The sequence below is a fragment of the Curcuma longa genome, chromosome 19 (genome assembly GCF_044706935.1).
Source record: "Curcuma longa cultivar G26 ecotype Majalengka, Jawa Barat chromosome 19, ITB_CL_G26_1.1, whole genome shotgun sequence".
Lineage (NCBI taxonomy): Eukaryota > Viridiplantae > Streptophyta > Magnoliopsida > Zingiberales > Zingiberaceae > Curcuma > Curcuma longa.
In genome coordinates this window covers 5,269,723-5,288,837 of record NC_133879.1, presented here as the reverse complement: position 1 = coordinate 5,288,837, position 19,115 = coordinate 5,269,723, and the positions used below count along the sequence as shown (strand labels likewise).

Below are 19,115 nucleotides of genomic sequence, written 5' to 3'. Positions count from 1 at the left end.
TTCTGAAGGCTGAACAGTTGAGAAGCAAACCATGCCCGTCAGTGGGTTGCGACCATCAGCGATTGAGCTGAGGGGACCGAGGTGCTCTGAATACTGAGGGGTCGAGAAGCCCCGAACGTAAGGTGATTTGCAGCAGAGTCATTGGTGGTTAGGTGGAGCAAACAAGGTCTGGCAGAGAACGAGGGCGATCGGTGTCCCTGCGTTTTTAACATTTTAACAAGGCAAAAGTATTTACAAGTTAAAGAGCATTAATGCAGAGAAGGATACAGCTCAGGTTGGGCGCTGCTCAGGTGCAATAAGGACGTAGATAGGTGGCATGCCATGGTCGGGGGAGTTCCTTGCCTTGGGAGTCGGTGAGGTAATACGAGCCCCCTTCGAGCCGGTGGATCACCTTGTATGGGCCTTCCCACCGTGGCTCTAGCTTGCCCACTCCTTCCAACGGTCTTCGCTTTTACCAAACGAACTCGCCGACGAAGAAGGATCGGGGGTGTACTCGTCTGTTGTAAGCTTGATCATCCATTGTCGGAAAGCGAATAGGCAGGTGTTGACCTTATCCCGGATTTCTGTTATAAGGTCCAGCTCGGCAGCTCGCTGATGAGCATTGTCCTCCGCATCCTTGTACGCTTCGATCCGTGTAGAGTGGCACCCGATCTCAACGGGGACTACGACTTCGCTCCCATAAACCAAATGAAACGGCGTCAACCCGGTGTTGTCTCGTGGTGTAGTCTGGTATGCCCAAAGAATGTCGTGGAGTTCTTCAACCCACGATCCGCCAATATGATCCAATTTGATCTTTAGGCCACGCACAAGCTCGCGATTCATCACTTCTGTCTGCCCGTTGCCTTGAGGATAGTACATGGAAGTGAACACCTGCTGAATGCCCAGGCCCTTGCACCGCTCTTAGAGTTTCGGCCCTTGGAACTGTCAGCCATTATCAGAAACGAGCCTACGGAGTATGCCGAAGCAGCAGACTATGTTTTGCCATAGGAATTTGAGGACGTTTTTCTCAGTGATGTTGGCTAGGGGCTCCGCCTCTACCCATTTTGAGAAGTAATCTACAGCAACCAGCAAGAACTTCTTTTGTCCGGGACCGACAGGGAAAAGAGACCTACGATATCCATTCCCCATTGATCGAAGGGACAGGAGATGTTGGAAGTCTTTAAGGGTTCGACAGGTTGGTGGGATAAGGCTTGATGCTTCTGACAACTGAGGCAAGAGCGGACTAAGTGAGCCAAATCTTGTTGCATAGTCGGCCAAAAGTACCCGACCAATAGCGTCTTGTGAACCAGCATTCGTCCTCCTGTATGATTGCCGTAGCACCCTTGATGTATTTCCCGCAAGATGTAATCGGCTTCGTCTGGTCCAAGGCATTTTAGCAGTAGCCTGGAGAAAGCTCGCTTGTACAGTGTTTCCCCAATCAGGACGAACTGGGCCGCTCTACGCCTGACTACCTTGGCTTGCTCTGGGTTCTCAGGTAGGACATCTTGCTTTAGAAAGTTGATAAGGGGAGTCCTCCAATCTGTCGGTTTGTCGGCCTGGATTGCCTGGTCGATCTGCAATATGAGCAACTCACGAACTGCCGGTCTTTCACCTTCCCAGGTGGAGAGTGAACTAGCCAACTTGGCTAAGTCGTCTGCACTTTGGTTGTCTACCCGGGGAACCTTTTGCACTATGACTTCCTGGAACTCTGCCTTCAGCTTGCCCACAGTTTCAGCGTAGCGCTTCAAGCTCTCGTTTCGGATCTCGAAAGTACCCTTGATTTGTTGATCCACCAGTTGGGAGTCGGAATGAATGATGACTCGCGTAGCTCCCAAGTGTCGGGCCGCTTGGAGCCCAACTAGGAGAGCTTCGTATTCGGCTTCATTATTGGTGGCTCAAAAATGCAATTTAACGGCGAGCTGCAAGGCATCGTCGAGAGGAGAATTCAGCACACCCCTACTCCGCTGCCCTCTTTGGTAGAAGAGTCATCCACGTAGATTTTCCACATCCCATCTGAGTCTTGGCCCGTCACTTCTGTTAGGAAATCCGCTAGAGCTTGTGCTTTGATGGCTGTCCTGGGGTGATACTGAATGTCGTATTCGCTCAACTCCGTTGTCTATTTGATGAGGCATCCCAAGGAATCCGGATTCAGGAGGACTCGGCTTAGGTTACTGTTGGTAAGCACAATGATGGGATGAGATAGAAAGTACGGTCGAAGCTTGTGGGCCATTAAGGTGAGGGCCGGCGCCAACTTTTCCAGAGAGGAGTAACGAAGTTGAGCATCCTTCAATACATGACTAGCAAAATACACAGGACGCTGTACTTGGTTTTCCTACTTGACCAATACAGTCCCCAAGGCCTCTACGGAGGCAGACAGATATACCCATAGAGGCTCATGTACGTCCGGCTTAGCCAACACAGGTAGGTCAGCCAGATACTATTTCAGCTCCGTGAAGGCTTGTTCGCATTTCTTGTCCCAAGAGAAACGGGTGGCCCGGCGCAGTACCTTGAAGAAGGGCAAGCTTCTTTCTGCTGAGTGTGAGATGAAGCGCGACAGTGACATAATCCTTCCCACCAGCTTCTGTACTTCTTTGACGTTCCGGGAAGAAGCCATGTCTTGGAGTGCTCGGACTTTCGTTGGATTGGTTTCAATCCCTCGTTCGGTGACGATATAGCCCAAGAAGCAGCCACCTTTTACGCCAAACAGGCATTTGTTTGGGTTGAGCTTGAGGACATATTGTCGTAAAGTGCCATAGGTTTCCTCCATGTCTTCCATGAGCTGTCCGGCTTTCTTCGATTTGATCAGTATATCATCCACATAGACTTCAACGTTGCGTCCAAGTTGATGTTGAAAAACTCGGTCCATGAGTCGTTGATAAGTAGCTCCTGCATTTTTCAACCCGAAAGACATAATAGTATAATAGAAGGTACCATCAGAGGTTACGAAACTGACCTTCTCTTGATCCTCTAGGGCCAAAGGGATTTGATGGTAGCCCTGATAGGCATCCATCATGCAGATGAGTTCATATCCGGATGTGGAGTCCACTAGTTGGTCAATCCGGGGGAGAGGGTAGCAGTCCTTTGGACAAGCTTTATTAAGGTCCCAAAAGTCAACGCATACGTGCCACTTGCCTCCGGGCTTGGGTACGAGGACGACGTTGGCTAGCCAAGTAGGGAACTGGACCTCCATAATTTAACCGGCCAAACGCAGTTTGTTGATTTCTTCCCTGATGATCTTGTCTTGTTCAGCGGAGAAGTGACGCCGCTTTTGTCAGACGGGCCGGGCGCCTGGGAGGATGTTAAGCCGGTGCTCCATGACGGTGGGGATGACGCCGGTGATCTCCGAGGCAGTCCAGGCGAAGATGTTCTGATTTTTGGCCAAGCAACTGATTAATTGTTCCCTTAGTTCGGAAGATAGATCTGCTGCTATCTGGGTAACCCGTTCTAGGTGCTCGGGGACAATCTGAACACTAACCTTCTCAGGAAGGGGCTGAGTAGGATCGGCTTCTTGGACGGCGTGCACCTCGGCGGATGGCTTCCTCTTCAGGGCTCGGAGGTCCATTTGGACCATGTCGATGTAGCACCTTCGGCCCACATCTTGAGATCTCCTCTGACCGAGCCGACTTGTTTATGAACAGGAAATTTTATTTTCTGGTGATATGTAGAGACGACCGCCTCAAAAGAACTGAGGGCTGGTCTACCTAGGATGACATTGTAGGCGGAAGGAGCGTCCACGACGGTGAAGAGCGTCATACGGGTTCTCCTCAGGGGCTCCTCTCTAAGAGACAAGGGCAGCTGTACTTGCCCGAGGGGCTGGACCTCATGCCCAGAAAATCCAAAAAGAGAAGTCGCCATGGGTAGTAGCTGTTCCGCATCGATTTCCATGCGGTCAAAGGTGTCCTTGTAGAGGACGTTAATCAAACTTTCGATATCAACAAAAATACGGACTACCTCATAGTTAGCGATGGTGGCCCTGACAACCAACGCATCATCGTGGGGGAGGAATACTCCCTCCAGGTCTGGAGGCCCAAAGGAGATGGACGGGCCTGACGCCGGGGTGGAGCTGAAGCCTATGCCATAAGACTCCAACCGACGTGCGTGAGCCTTACGAGCTCGATTGGAGTCTCCATCGGTGGAGCCTCCAGCGATCATGTTGATGGTGCCTCGGTGAGGTATGTTGGTCGGGGGGTCCCAGGGTTCCTGGCGTTCCTCAAGACGCGGTGCTGGCGGCGGCGTGTGTTCATGTCGTCGGTCGTCCTGGGCTGGGTATCGGTTACCGACAGGGGCTGGCCGCTGTTCTTCTCGGGGCTCCGGCCTGGGGGCTGGACTAGGACGTCTGGGCATGGTCCGGCGGCCCTGATCTCTCCTTCCGCCGTGATTGCCTGCCAAGCGAATTCCTCCTAGGGGAGGGTTCGCTCGGGCGTGCTGTCGGTCTGCGATGACCCGATTGATTTCTTCGGCCAGTTGCCGACATTCCTGCGTGCTGTGGGCGGTGGACTGGTGGAAGGCACAGAAGTGAGTTGGTTGGCCATTCCCAGTAGGATTCCTATATTCGGCTGGGAGAGGAGAAGTATCCACAGCCTGTACGACGCGCTCCTCGCGTCGGGGCGGGGGATGTTGGAGAGGCCTCGGGGGGCGTCCCGGCGAGGAGGTGCTAGAGCGGGTCGCCGATCAGTTGTAGGGGCAGGGTTAGTGTCGCTTCGGCGAGCGAGTTGAGTCTCTTCCAAGTGAATATACTTGGAAGCACGATCGAGAAGCTTGGGATAACTAGGTGGAGGCTTTTTCACCAGGGAACGAAAGAAGTCTCCGTCCTATAGCCCCTGAGTCAGGGCACTAGTCAAAATGTCAGAGGGGGCAGAGGGCCTCCCATACGGCTTCATTGAAGCGAAGTAGGTATTCCCGGAAGGTTTCCTTGGGTTTTTGCCTCATGGAAAAAAGAGTGAGAGGGGTCTTTTGATGTCTTCTGGAGCTAGAGAACTGGTGCAAGAAAATTTCCTTGAACTCCTCAAAGGAGTGGATGGAGGAAGGCGGTAATCTTGAAAACCACCGTTGTGCTGATCCAGCTAAAGTGTTGAGGAAGAGACGGCAGGTTACTCCATCGGCGTACTGGTGGAGCAGCAACGCATTTTCGAAGCGACGGAGGTGATCTTCAAGATCGGTGGACCCATTGTATTCTCCGACCTGGGGCGGGCGAAAGTGGCGAGGCAGTTCTTGCTCCAGGATTTTCTTGGAGAAAGGAGTCTTCTTTTCCTTCGCAAAAATCATAGGAGCCTTGCCTTTACGATCGTCACGCCGCTCCATACCAACATGAGGACCATGTGAATCGGCCTCCGATGGGCCTTCTCCTCTGTTGGTGGATCCCACGGGCAACAAAACTTCGTCCACCGGAGAGGCCCTTTGGGTCCCCAACGGAATGTTGGTTGCTGGCACAGGAGGGGGTTGCATTTGAGCACGTCGATGTACGGAGTCGACCACATCTTGAATCATCCCTCGCAGAGCTTCGCGAGATATGGCTACGAGTCCTTCCGAAGGCTACTCCTCCACGGGCTCACGATTGTTGGTGGAGCACCTGGTGTTGACCATCGTTACGTTCAGCTCAGAGTTCCCACAGACGGCACCAATTTTGTTCCGGCCAAATACCATCGACAGTCAATCCACCAGTCAAGGGTATGCCACCTCAGTCGTTTGTGAAGCCCCCCGAGGATGGAAACCTGGAAGGATCAACACGAGCGAAGGGGTTAGAGGGTGCCGAGGAGTCCCGGTAGGCCACTCCGATGCTCAAGTCAGTTTACGGTGGAGATGATGATCAGAAGAAGAAGAGTAGTAGTAATTGTATTCAAAAGTTCGGTCCCCCGAATCATACCTTTGGAGGAGTTGATATACCTGTGAATAGAACATTCCTCTAGCCCACGTGGCAGACTATGGCCGTAGCTAGGGGACAGGATCTGTACTTCGCCGCTGTCTGCGCCAATAGGGGCGCCTAGAGAACTGAGGCAATATATCCCGTAGCCACCATGCAATCCCATGTTCCTTTTGTCGCTTAACCATGGATGGAAATTGGGCAGCATTATCGAGGTGGATCATGGGGGGAGCGCAGCTGTCATCCTATCCTTGTAGGACGACTCGCATGGTTGGCGGTCTGTGGTTCGCTTGTTTGTTGACTGGAAAACTTGAGCTTGAGCCAAAAGGATGCCGGAGTGAGACGAGATTGTCCGGGACAAGTTATAGCTGAGATGACCTGGGAGAATGGGACGCTGATGAGCGCTGATATAGGAATGAGGCAGAGCACCCAGGACCAGATGTATCTGGGTTTACCCGAGTACGTAGAGCTTTAGTACAGGTATGCCGGACAGACCTGGCAGTTTGCTGAAAGCTGCATGAACTGAGGAGTTAGCGTATACACAAAAGGTAGAGTACTCGGGATATGCTAGGAAGTGGATTAGCCGAGTAAACGGGATGCATGCAAAGGGTTAGTCGGGCAGTCCGGGTTGTATTATGTGAGCCGACCAAGCTGAGGAGTTCGGTGCATATTCGTAAGGTACAGCTCTCAGGAAGAGCTAGGTCGAGGCCTAGCCGATCAGAGGGAATGTTTATGAGACCTTGACCGACTAGTCCGGGTGGTTTGGAAAGGTCGAGCGATTGAACTGAGTCAAATAGGATGGACTATGTTGGTCAGTAAGACTTTGCCTGATTTGGGTAAGCTGGGTCCGACGGACAAGCCCACTGGACCATAAGGAGGATATCTGGGTCTGGCCTTCAAGACAAGATTGATCAAAGACCCCTCAAACCAGCCAAGTTAGACCCCCCATTGACTCCTTCACCACGTCGAATCGGGGTCAGACTTACCATATCACAATGCAATTCTATAGTTCAATGCACTGCTTGATGAATTCAAAACCTTCTTGCATTGCATTGATTGACTGGTAAAATGTCAAAAAAAAAAAAACTTAAAGACTTTTTTATATATTTTGAAGATTATGAAGAAAGATGGATTTTTTAGATCAGGGATTACGACACTCAGCCAACTAGATAGTCAGTACAGTGGAATCAAGGATAGGATAACGAAAAGCTGTGGTATTAGCTCCGTCCAATACAGTAGAGGACAGATATCCAATACAGTGCAACAGATGTTGAAGCAAAGTTATTTGATAAATAATATATCAACCATGTGAATGTCAACGTCGAGACTTAAATTTTTGTGCAAAATGCCAAAGAGCTTAAGTTAATCAGCATGGAATAATGCAAGGCAGTACTCGATCGTCATAAAATTATTTGTGCAGTAATTAGCACGTAGAGACAGATGGACTTGATAGAAAACATACGCCACCTTCCAAACGACACGACCTCTTAGCTTCGTCTACGATAGGAAAAAGCTGTATTCGTCATGATCAGTGCTGGACGTCCGTCCACATGGTTGGTTATACATGATACGACGTCTTTTTCAAACATGACACGTCGTTTAAAAGCTAATCGACAAGTGTAATAATCGAGATCGCATTATCAGGTCGAGCCATTGGATAAGACATCGTAGATATATGTGCGTGACACGTGTAATTGATATGTGAAATATAAAATAATTTATCGAACCGTAAATGTAACCTTCTGTAATACTAAAAAAAAAATCCCCGGGATCATGGTGCCGCAGTAGAACATCCAAGTTGTGACTCAGATATCCACGTACGGTTCGATTCTCAGTTACGGCGTATTTACAGAAATTTTCCTTCAAATGGGGATCGTAATCAAAGGATGCTGGGCGTCTGGGTTGGCCGCTGCGTGCACTTCCCGATTTACCCTGGTGTCCGATGGGAAACTTTCGTGGGACTAGATCGGTCATCTCGCAGGGATTGAGTCCATGAGACTGACTGGGATTATCATTTAAAAAAAAATTTACTAAATTTCATATTTATTAATTAAAACGACTATGTATTTTTTATTGTACCTCTGTTTTTGTACTGCTGCATCATGAATCGAGTAATATAAATTATGGAATATCATGACTATTAAATTTTTTTATATTCCCGTTACGTGATAGCTAATAAATTTGTGATAAAATAATTTTAGTGTCTGTCAATTTAAGAAATTCATAATTTTCTATTTAGACAGTAAAATTCATACAAATAGTTACATATAGAAAGTTACAAATAGTACAATGAAATTATATTTTGATCAAAATTTATTAATAATTTTATAAATGTCAAAATCACTTTAAACCAGAAATATTATATTTCTTGAAGTTTCTTTAATGTAATTATACCCTCAAATATGAATTTATAATTTAATATTTTTTAATCTTGATAATTTAATATAAACTTATTAAAAGACTCAGATTTATCATATTTACTCATCAATACCATAAAAAAGTTCCTTTAACTCCCCTAATTCATACCATATGAAGATTTTAAAATTCTAAACATTATAGGACAATCAGTAAATTCTAATCAAAACTCATTAATAGCCTTAGACATATCAAAAACACTTCAAACAAAGTTCATCGCACTCCTTATATCCTCTTGAGTATAACTATGCCATGAGTCATAGATTTTATAGTCTAGTTAGAGAGTTTTAGATTTCTAAAATTAACATAATCTTGAATTATTTTATCACGATCTCATTGAACTATCACTTAATGGGAGCATAAAAAATTTTACAATCTAAAATAGTCGAATGATGATACAACAACAATCAAAATTGTAATAAAAAGAGATATAATGGAAAATAGATACCTGTTTTAATAAATATGAAATTTGAATACGCATTTTAGTATTATATGTAAAGTTAACTCGTGATTTAGAAAATTACTGATAAAATAATTGTGATCGTACAATTGAAGTACTTAAATCATTTATATTAAAATTAGAGGAGGTTTATACGTTACAAAAGAAATATTTAAACGGCGAGAACACCTCACATATAGCTCAAGTAAATCGAGATGAAAGGCAATAAAAAATTCCTAACATAATCATCAATGGTATCACGAGAAGACAAGATTAATGCTGCAATAAAATTTTCATATCACTGCTATTTAATTTGATGTGTCATTTTCTCCTTTTGAAACGTCATTTTCTTTGTGGGGGACTAGAACACATAAAATTTTCATTGTACACTACTACTGTCTTGGAATATCATTTTTATCATTTGAAGTGGATTCCTAGCTCTTTTACTAATTAAGGATAGATCACGATGAAGGAAAACACCCAAGCGAGAGTCCTACGTGAAGTTAAGTGACATATTTAAAAAGGGGAGTAAAATCCAAGATATTACAAGTGCCCTATATATTTAAAAAATTACTCAAATAATTAAATTGTGATAAATGATCTTACATAAATAAATTAGCTAGATAACGTATGAAAATAATTTTTCAATCATAATAATCTTTATGCCTATTTAATAAAAAATAAATTATAATAATCTTTATGCCTATATATATTCAATTTTAAAATTGTTGCATAACAACTTATTGTGTACACCATTAACATATCATTTTATATCTTAAGTGAACCAATCAATCAAACATCAAAGTTGTTTGGCGTAGAGAAAAAAAACTTAGATTGCTAGCTGATTCCTCCTGTAATATTTAACATATATTTTTCTGATTTGGACAAATGAGATTGCATATGCCTTATAATTTAACATTTTTTTAAAGGAAACTCAAACACTAATAATTTTTTTTTAAAAAAAAACAGTGGGTCAATTGTAGGCACTGTAGCTACGTCACGGATATTACTGGTGACTACGTAAGTGCTAGCCAGCTATACTCAAGGACGGGATGGCGATGAAAAAAAAAAAGATTTAAAATGGAGAAAAAAATTATATCATCGGTGTAGTCCAAGAGTATGAATCAGCTCTGATAAATTATTCGAACTGGGCTCCATCATTAGCTACACTGGAACTTATCGATGATCCCTCCGATCACGGAAGGATCTACTCAACAGACACTGGACAAAGAAGATGAAATTAATATGAAAGGCTTTTTACCGACAATTAGATTTCGATTAAGAGCAACTGCTTACAGATCGAACAATAAATTTTATCGTTATTTTAGTTTTGGTGGAAAGGAGATCACACTACGCAGTTGAGCTGCTTGGAATTTAGAACTTCAAGCAGTAGTACAGTTGGAAGGTAGCAGGACAGGCAGTTTCGTCACAGGAGAAAAGATTTCTTTGATGCTCTGACGGCCCCTGCGACGGTTGAGGAGCCTAACTACCTTTTCCATTACCTTTCCCTTCTTCTTCTTCTTCTTCTTCATATAATCCACGGTCTTCGGAGTCGTATCCGTGAAGCTCGGTTGCCTTCTCTGCGAACTCGACGATCTCAGGCCGCTGATCCTCCCCGTTATGCCGCTCACGTTAAGCGACCTTCTCGGCATCGCTATGGCAAGCTTCATGTTTTGCGACCACCCGCGGATCATGTAATCTTCCTCCACCGGCACCTGCTCACAGTTGCAATCCAAGGCGCTCTTCTTTGGCGTTGTCGTCCCTCTCTTCTGATCCACCGTCACAATCGCCCACCTCTCCTTGAGCTCGTCGTCCGCTTTATATCTCTTCTTCTCCTCCTCCTTCGCCTTCGCTTCGAGCGCCTCCTTCCATGCCAGCGCCGCTGACACCTTCTTCTCCGCGACCTCTTGCGACGCCTTGCCCTGCTTGATCAAGTAGTAGTACTCGAATTTGGATATGGTTATAGTATCGCTCCACAGAGCCGAAATCGCCCTCTCCGTCATGGTGCTTTCTGTGACTGATTGCAACTCCTCCAGCGCCAAGGTTTCTGAAGCCGTCACATGCTTGAGCTCCTCCATTGCCTCACCGAACCTTTCCTCCACTGACGCAGTCCTCGATCTGGTCTTCTCGGTTTGAGCTCTTACTGCTTTTGTCTCTTCTCGCACCAGCTCTGTCTCTCTCTTTGCCGCTTCTATATCGGAGTGCAGCTGGCGGAGTGCGGCCGAAAGGGAGGAGACGATGGCATCGGCTCTCCTCTCGGCCTTCGATGCAGATTCCATCTTGGACATGGCTTTGTGTAGCTTGGTGTTGAGAATCTCTAGTCTTGATTCAGATTCCTTCACTGCCCTGTTGCATTTTTCCTTTTCCTCAGCAATTTGCATCATCTCTTTCCTCGCCGCGTCCATCGCTTCCATGATCCTGAATCCTTCTTCCTTAAGGCCCGAAAGCTCTTCATTTGCTGCCTCCAGTTCGGTTCTCGACGCCTGTAAACAAGACAGATCGGCCACCTCTTGCTGATCATCCTTCACATAACGAGTCTTTTCAGAGCTTTTCTCCATTGATCTAAGGAACTCCATCTCATGCTGCAAGGCATTGACATCTGAAGTGATTATCACTAGCTCTGTCTGCAGCTTCTTTGCCGCACTAATTTCTTTCTGGAGTTGTACAATTCTGGACTTGGTTTTTTCCATTCTTTCACTGAAATTTTCAGCTTCTGTTTCATGGCTAGCTTTGATTTGTTCGATCTCTCTCTCAACCTCACTTCTATCTAAATCAATGAATTCTTTTTCTATGCTCGTTGCTTCTATCTCCCTTCTCAACTCTTCGCTGTAACCTGAATACGATTTGCACTCACTGTCTATAAGTTGAATCTGTATCTGTGCTCTCTCTCTTTGCACTGAAGCTGAAGCCATGTCGAGTTTGATACTGCAGATTTTCTGTTTGACACCATCCACTTCTCTTAGAATTTGTTGGACATCAGCAGTACCTGGAGGAGAAGTCAGCGAAAGCTCTCGTTTGCAAGCCATCGCTCTGGCCTCAGCTTCTTCGATTTGGAAAGCCAACTCTCTTGCTTTATCATTGGCTATGCATAGTTCATGTAGCAATTGAGCCGTCTCTCTTTCAGAAGCTTTCTTCCTGTCGATCAGCTTATTCAAAGTCATCTCAGCAAGCATAAGGTCTACGCATTGCGATGGAAGATCCTAAAAACAAAGAACAATCAGATGGTTACCAATAAAAAAATTTTAAAAAAAATCATATATTTGACTGCATGAAGTAGAAAAAAGTACCATTTGGAACATTGTGAGTTTTTTGGCTCTCCATGAATTTGTCAATGTTTCAAGCAAGGATCAGAATTAGTGAAAAGATGTACTTAGACAGAATACTTTGAAGTCAAGTTTGAAAGAACACGAGCAAGATACCTGATTCTTGAGATCTATGCACCTTCAGTTGCAAAACTAGGCATGAAAGGTGAAGACTTATCTGGATTATATAGGCATTCTAGTGCATTCTTTGATGATTGAAAAATCTTTTGTGAGTTGACACGTGGGAAATTAGAACCACAATCTGGTTCTAGCACGTTTCACAGAAGGGTCCACGATTGCAGACAGCAATGCATTCATTGAAAGGTCTGCCTGAATGGAACCTTCCGAGATTACCATTGCTACATTTTACCAGGTTAAATAGTTTATTCCTTATGCTTATTAATTATTGTGTGATTGGACTCCGCATGATAAATGACAATTTTTAAATTTTTTTGGATTTTATTTCTTTCAATGGATATTTTACATTTTGTTTTTTCCCCCTAAAGAGCATCCTTGAAAATTTTAAATATTTTAATCAACTCAAATTATCATTTGTTCATTTAAAAATTTTATTAGCCATCAAGCCAAATTTAATTCATTCGTCCAAATCTATTAGCTCACCTATTATTTTTTTATTTCTCTCCTAACTTCTTTAATATGCAATTTAATAGTGAAATTAGGTTAATATTATGTTATTTCTTCTTTCATTAAATCCTAGAAGATTTCTAGCATTTGTATGACAAAATAATTCGATAGATTTAAACTTATATAATTTGTAAAATATGCTAGTAGTAATTTTCCTTATAGCCTCCTAACTCTTAGGATGATTTTATTTTTCTATTTGAGTTCTTTTAGGTCTATCTAATAGTTTTTACTAAAACTTCTATGACAATTTATCAAAGAACACATCCAATTTTACAAAATATTCAAAAAAAAAAAAACATTCTACAATGATATTTTTACAAGGGTACATCTAGCTAGTTTCCAAAATGTCTTTGTCCTTTGCACGCCAAACCAAAATGATGAACTAGTGTAGCATGCCTAATTAGAACCAAATCGAGGTAAGAAGTCGAAGTCTTTATTATTTTATCAAGCAATTTTGTCCATAAACATTTGATGGTCCCTAAAGGTCTCTCATTCATGTCAAATTGACAATGGTCCCTTGAGTCCATCCATATCTTTTTTTAAGATTTTAACCAAAAAATGTTTGATCACCCTAAAGAACTTATATTTGTTCTAAATTATATTGGCGACCCTAAACTCATTCATATTTTTTTTTCTAGATTTAGAGCTCTTGAAGACCATCCAACATTGTTGGCAAAAATGTTAAATGCCCCTTGCTAAAAAGTGCTTAGTGACCCTAAAAGTCTCATATTCGTGTCAAATGAATATTGTTAGTCTTGGTTTTCTTCGGAGTTTGTTCATGTTCTTATTTATAGATTTTAAGCCCTTTAGGGCCATCAAATACTTTTGTCTAGTTTTGGCCAAAATTGTTTGATAGTCCTAGAGAGTTAACATTTATTCTAAATTGCATTATCATACTCTTGATAGTCCCAAGTTCATTCATTTTTTTTTTTCAAATTTGAAATACTTTATGATCATCAAGTACTTTTGGCCAAAAGTATTTGTATTTGATGTCCCTTGGCCAAAAATGTTTAGTGACCCTAAAGGCCTCATTTTTTTTGTCAAATAAGCATCATTCAACTTCTAGTGTTTCCTTTAATTTGTTCATGATCTTGTTTTCACATTTTGAGCCTCTTAGGGTAATCAAACACTTTTAGACACTTTTGGGCAAGACTTATTGATTTATTCCAAATTGACACTTATGCACTCTTAATAGTCCCTTAAGTCCATCAATGTTCTATTTTCAAGATTTGGAATCTTTTAGTCCATCAAGAATTTTTAGTAAAAGTGTTTGATGGTCCTCGATTCAAAGTACTTAGTGACCCTAAAGATCTTGGATTTGTTTCAATAAGTATTGTTAAACTCATAGTGTTTTCCTGAGTTTGTTTTTAGATTTTATGCCAGTTAAGGTCATGAGCACTTTTAGCCACTTTTGGGACAAAAGTATTTCATAGCCTTAAAAAGTTTGAATTTATTTCAAACTAGCACCATTACTGTTATAGACCTTAGAGTCATCAAACACATTTGACAAAAGCACTTGATGGCCCTTGGCCAAAAGTGATTAGTGATCTTAAAAATCTTGGATTCATATCAAATGACCCTAGTTACACCCATATTGTTCCCTAAGTCTATTCATGTTCATGTTTCTAGATTCTAAGCCCATTAGTGTCATCAAACACTTTTGGCCAAAAGTATTTAAGGGCCCTAAAGAGCTTGAATTTGTCCCAAATTGGTATTTTATACTCCTAATGGTCCCTTGAATTCATCCATGATCTTTTTTCTTCTTCCAAATTTAGAACCTTTTAGGTCCTCAAACACTTTTGGTAAAAATATTGCTTGGTGGCCCTAAAGATTTTAAATTCATGTAAAATGACCATCATTACACTTCTAGTGTTACTTTGAGTATGTTTAATTCTTATTTTTAAATTTTAATCTCTTTCAGGCCATCCAACACTTTTATCCACTTTTGAGTAAAAGTATTTAATGATCCTAAAGAACTCGAATTTATCCTAAATTGACCGTGTTGACTTCTAGTGTCCCATGAGTCTATCTATGTTTTTTTCTTCTAAATTTGGATTCTTTTAGGGCTATCAAGCACTATTGGCAAATTCTCAATGGCCTTTGACCAAAAGTATTTGGTAGTTTTAAAAGCTTTAATTCATGTTATGGCCACTATTATGTTCTTAGTGTTCTCCTGGTCTGTTCATGTTTGTTTTGGATAAAAGTACTTGAAGGCTCTAAATAGCTTAGATTCGTTCCAAATTATCACTATTGCATTCCTAGTGCTCCTCTAAGTTCATCTATGTTTTTTTTTAACAAAAAAAAGAAGGAATCCTTTAGGGCCATCAAGCACTTTTGACAAAAGTTTTTTTATGGCCTTTGGCCCAAAGTGCTGAATGACCTAAAGATCTTGGATTCACATCAAATGATCCATCATTAAGCTCCTAGAATTTCCCTAAATTTGTTCGAATTCTTATTTTTAGATTTTTAGCCCTTTCGTGCTATAAAGAATTCTTGACCAAAAGTGACCAAATTTTTTTTGATGGTTTAAAAAACTCAAATTTGTTTTAAATTAGTATTGTTGCACTTATGGTGGTCCTCTAAGTTTATCAATCATCTTTTTTTTCCCTTCAATTTTAGAGTCATTTAAAGTCATCAAACACTTTTGACAAAAGTGATTGATGACCTTTGACCAAAAGTACTTAGTGACTCTAAAGATCTCAATTGTGTGCCAAAAGTGCTTAGTGACTCTTAGTATGTTCTTGAGTTTGTTTGTGTGCTTATCTCTAGAATTTAAGTCTTTTAGGGCCATCAATTATTTTTTAACCATAAATCTCAAATATATTCTAAATTGGAATCATTGCAATGGTCGTTGAGTTAATCTATGTTCTTTTTTCAAATTTTAGGCAAGTAATTAAGGACATTAAATACTTTTGTCAAAAATGCTTGATGGCTTTAAAGGGATCTAAATATGAAAAAAAGGACTTACAAACTATTAGAAGTGTAGAAATGCAAAAAGTCATATATAAATAAGATGTTACAACATTTCAGCATGTCTGATTGCAATATTGAACAGACACCTATTGTGGAAGATACTGTTTTGAGCAAGAATATGTGTCCCAAGACTCTTAATGAAATAGCCGAAATGAAGAAAAGATCATATGCCAGTGCTATTGGTAGTTTAATGTATAATATATTATCTACACGTTTTAATATCAGCTATGCTGTTGGCTTAATTAGTCAGTTCTAGTCAAATCCAAGACCGAGACACTAGAAGCCAGTAAAAAGGATTTTTAAATATCTGAAAGCAACGACAGATTATTGTCTATGTTTTTAAAGACCATATATGAGCCTGAAGAGCTATTCAGATGCAAATTGAGCTGAGGACCTGGATGATAAAAAATCCACATCAGGCTATGCGTTCTTGCTGAATGGTGGCGCCATCTTTTGGAACAGCAAGAAATAGACTTGTGTAGCTTTATCAACTATGGAAGCTGAATATGTGGCATGTTCAGCTGCTGTACAAGAAGCAATCTGGTTGAGAAGGTTCCTAAAGCATTTGAAGATTGCTGAAGACAATGGGAGTCTAGTTACTGTCTATTGTGACAGTCAAGCTGCGATAATTTTTTCAAAAGATCCCAAATATCACAGCAAGCGTAAGTATATAACTATCAAATATAATTTTGTAAGGGATATTATCGCTAAAAAGAAGGTGATTCTTGAGTATATCCCTACGAGAGTTATGCTTGCAGATCCTTTTACTAAGCCAACGACTAAAGAGTCATTCAATGAACATGTAATGTCTATGGGACTTTATAGAATGTAACAATATTGACAATCAGATATTGTAATTTGATTACATAAAAAGTCATAATCTATTCAGTGTATGTGAAGAGTTACATTCTTGAGATAAGGTCTCGGTGAGCATGTTGGCAGGTAGTGATTGGTTCTCTCACATGGACAATTATCTCTATTTGTTATGTATGAATAGAGGTAAGATCGGTGCTTATAATTCAGCTTATGCAGCTGTTGGCTTATGTAGCTATAAAATTGTTACATTACTATAAGCTAGGGTCGCCTTAAAAGTGAATCAAGATGAGATCATTTAAAGTTTGATGATCGAAGTAAATGATTCTACTATTTACTAAACCTGTTTGAAGCCAGATATGAATTCATGTGTTGGATTCAGAATTAAACATTGAGAATGTCTTGATCAAAATCTGTATGATGTTGATTTGAGAAAAATATGCATTCTTTTTCATAAAGAAAATAACATCGTAGCGTAGCATGTGATTCATACCACATGTGCTAAGACGATAATAAGGGGAGTAAGAGATTGGATCCCTGCTTCTCTACTATGTGAGCCCTGTGAGATCATATGTTGATCTCAACATTTGTCTTAAGTGACTATTTAGCTGTTTACATAAAATTTTAATCAGGATTTACTACTTTAGCATGTAAACCTATGACTATGGATAATTCGGTCTATGGAACATGACTAGGAAAGCAACTGATTAAAATGAATGAATTCAAGTTAAAAAGAAAGGTTAAATATATTTACATCACTTTGAGAATATTCATTGGTCGATCCATTTCTGTTATGTATCGAAATGATTGTGAATATTGTAGATATGGAACATGCTCTTGACATGATAGTCAAACTGAGGGATTAGAGATGTTCATATTGATGTAAATAAGCATTATTTAATCTGGGTAAATAGCAAGACATAATAAATCCAGGAAAATGGTTAAGTACCACTAGAAGAGTGATTTATGTATCACTGGAAAACGGTTATGTGCCACTTGGATGATGGTTGTGAGCCATCAGACAAATGTCTGTGTGTCATTCAGAAAATGGTTATGTACTATTTGGAGAGCAGTTAAGTTAGGTGTAACAACGTTTCTTAGCATCGATCACTCTATGAGTAGCTATGTAAGGTGTAATAACTTTCTTAGCAATGAATGCTCAATGTATTTACTGTCGCACGAACCATTTTCCTATGTATGAATTGGTTGTTTTTACATTCTATGTGACTGTACATTCTGGTTAAATTTAATCTACGTGACTAGATACCTCTTAATGATCTTTGTGACTATTTACCTTTGTGGCTTCACTTGTGTTAGGATCAGTTGGTTCGCTAGAGGGGGTGAATAGCATTTTTCGAATCTTCTTTGATTATTTCTCTGCAAGAGTGTTAGCGGAAGCAAAATATAATAGAGAAAATAATTGATCAACGCTAACCCATTTTGTTTACTTGGTATCCACCTCCGCAGAGGTGATTAATCCAAGGATCCACACGTACGCACACACCCGCTGCACTATGAATCGTCTCCTTCTCGAAAACCTCGAAGGCGGAGAAACCTTTACAACTTTTTTGATCTCCTCAAGAATGATATGAAATAATGTTTAAGAGGAGAGGAAGAAAACAAAGAATCAGAGAACAACACGTTCTCAAAAGAAGCACAAAGCAATGAAAGAATGACAGAATTCTTGAGTTGATCTCGTGCAGGCTTCTTTTATAATTCTTCAACATCAGTCGACTGCTGGCAGGGCTAGTCGACTGATGCCTTCAATCGACAACAGAATCTCGCATTAAAGAGCATTAAATGCTTGCCAATTTTCTCCAACGTTTAAATATTAGTCGACTGTTCCAAGACCAGTCGACTGACAACAGTCGACTCACCATTACTCCAGTCGACTGCCCAGTCGACTCCTGTCTTCCTCTGGCTCGATTGATTTTTCTGTGTGCATCTGATTTATGAGCAGTCGACTGCTGGCAGGGCCAGTCAACTGGTGAAGCTGAAAAATCCCATTTCAGCTTCTCTTGACCTAGACCTCGGCCTTCAAACACCTCCCATAGCCTCGTGCCTTCCCTGGATGCTCCATCATCCTCGCACTAGCCTGAGATGCTTCCATCAGCTTCGTCATGTCAAGTCTTTGCCAATACTATCCACTTGGACTTTTCCTTGCCAAGACTATCCACTTGGACTTTTTCTTGCCAAGACTACCCACTTGGACTTTTCCTTGCCAAGACTTCCCACTTGGACTTTTCCTTGCCAAGACTTCCCACTTGGACTTTTCCTTGCCAAGACCACGCTTGGACTTTCCTGCAAACTTGCATCACACATGTTAGATCACAAGTATTGCCTAACTTTAAACATGGTTTAGCCAAACATTGAAACTCAATGCACTTGGGGCAAAGATTGCACCAACAATCTCCCCCTTTTTGATGTTTGGCAAAACCTTGTTTAAGTTAGGTCTTTAAACCATATAAAGCATAACATGTGATTAATATTTGATAAATACAGCATGAATCACATGATATCAGAGTATTAAGAGCATCATAAAATATGATAAACATGAATAGCATGATAAAACATGAATAAATATGAATATGCATGAAAATATTTATTTTTCTCTTAAAACTTCATATTTCTCCCTAACTTAAACATTCGTATTTCTCCCCCTTTTTGTCAAAGATCAAAAAATTATTCC

General features: G+C 41.4%; 2 protein-coding genes across 2 annotated transcripts; both read right to left on the bottom strand.

Moving 5' to 3' along the window:
- Positions 1-417: 417 nt before the first annotated feature.
- Positions 418-858, bottom strand: LOC141812457 (uncharacterized). Its single transcript, XM_074700448.1, has one exon. The coding sequence runs from the start codon at positions 856-858 to the stop codon at positions 418-420; it is 441 nt and encodes a 146-aa protein (XP_074556549.1).
- A 9,137-nt stretch (positions 859-9,995) lies between these two features.
- LOC141812666 (protein PLASTID MOVEMENT IMPAIRED 2-like) lies at positions 9,996-12,067 on the bottom strand. Its single transcript, XM_074700682.1, has 2 exons — positions 11,981-12,067; positions 9,996-11,893 (listed from the first exon to the last, which is right to left on the bottom strand). Exons 1-2 carry the CDS (start codon positions 11,990-11,992, stop codon positions 10,076-10,078), a joined length of 1,830 nt encoding a protein of 609 aa, XP_074556783.1. The 5' UTR covers positions 11,993-12,067; the 3' UTR covers positions 9,996-10,075.
- Between the last annotated feature and the right edge of the window lie 7,048 nt (positions 12,068-19,115).

Bases quoted from the DNA above. Each gene is read 5' to 3' on its own strand.
- LOC141812457 (XM_074700448.1), bottom strand. From the start codon at position 858: ATGTACTATCCTCAAGGCAACGGGCAGACAGAAGTGATGAATCGCGAG.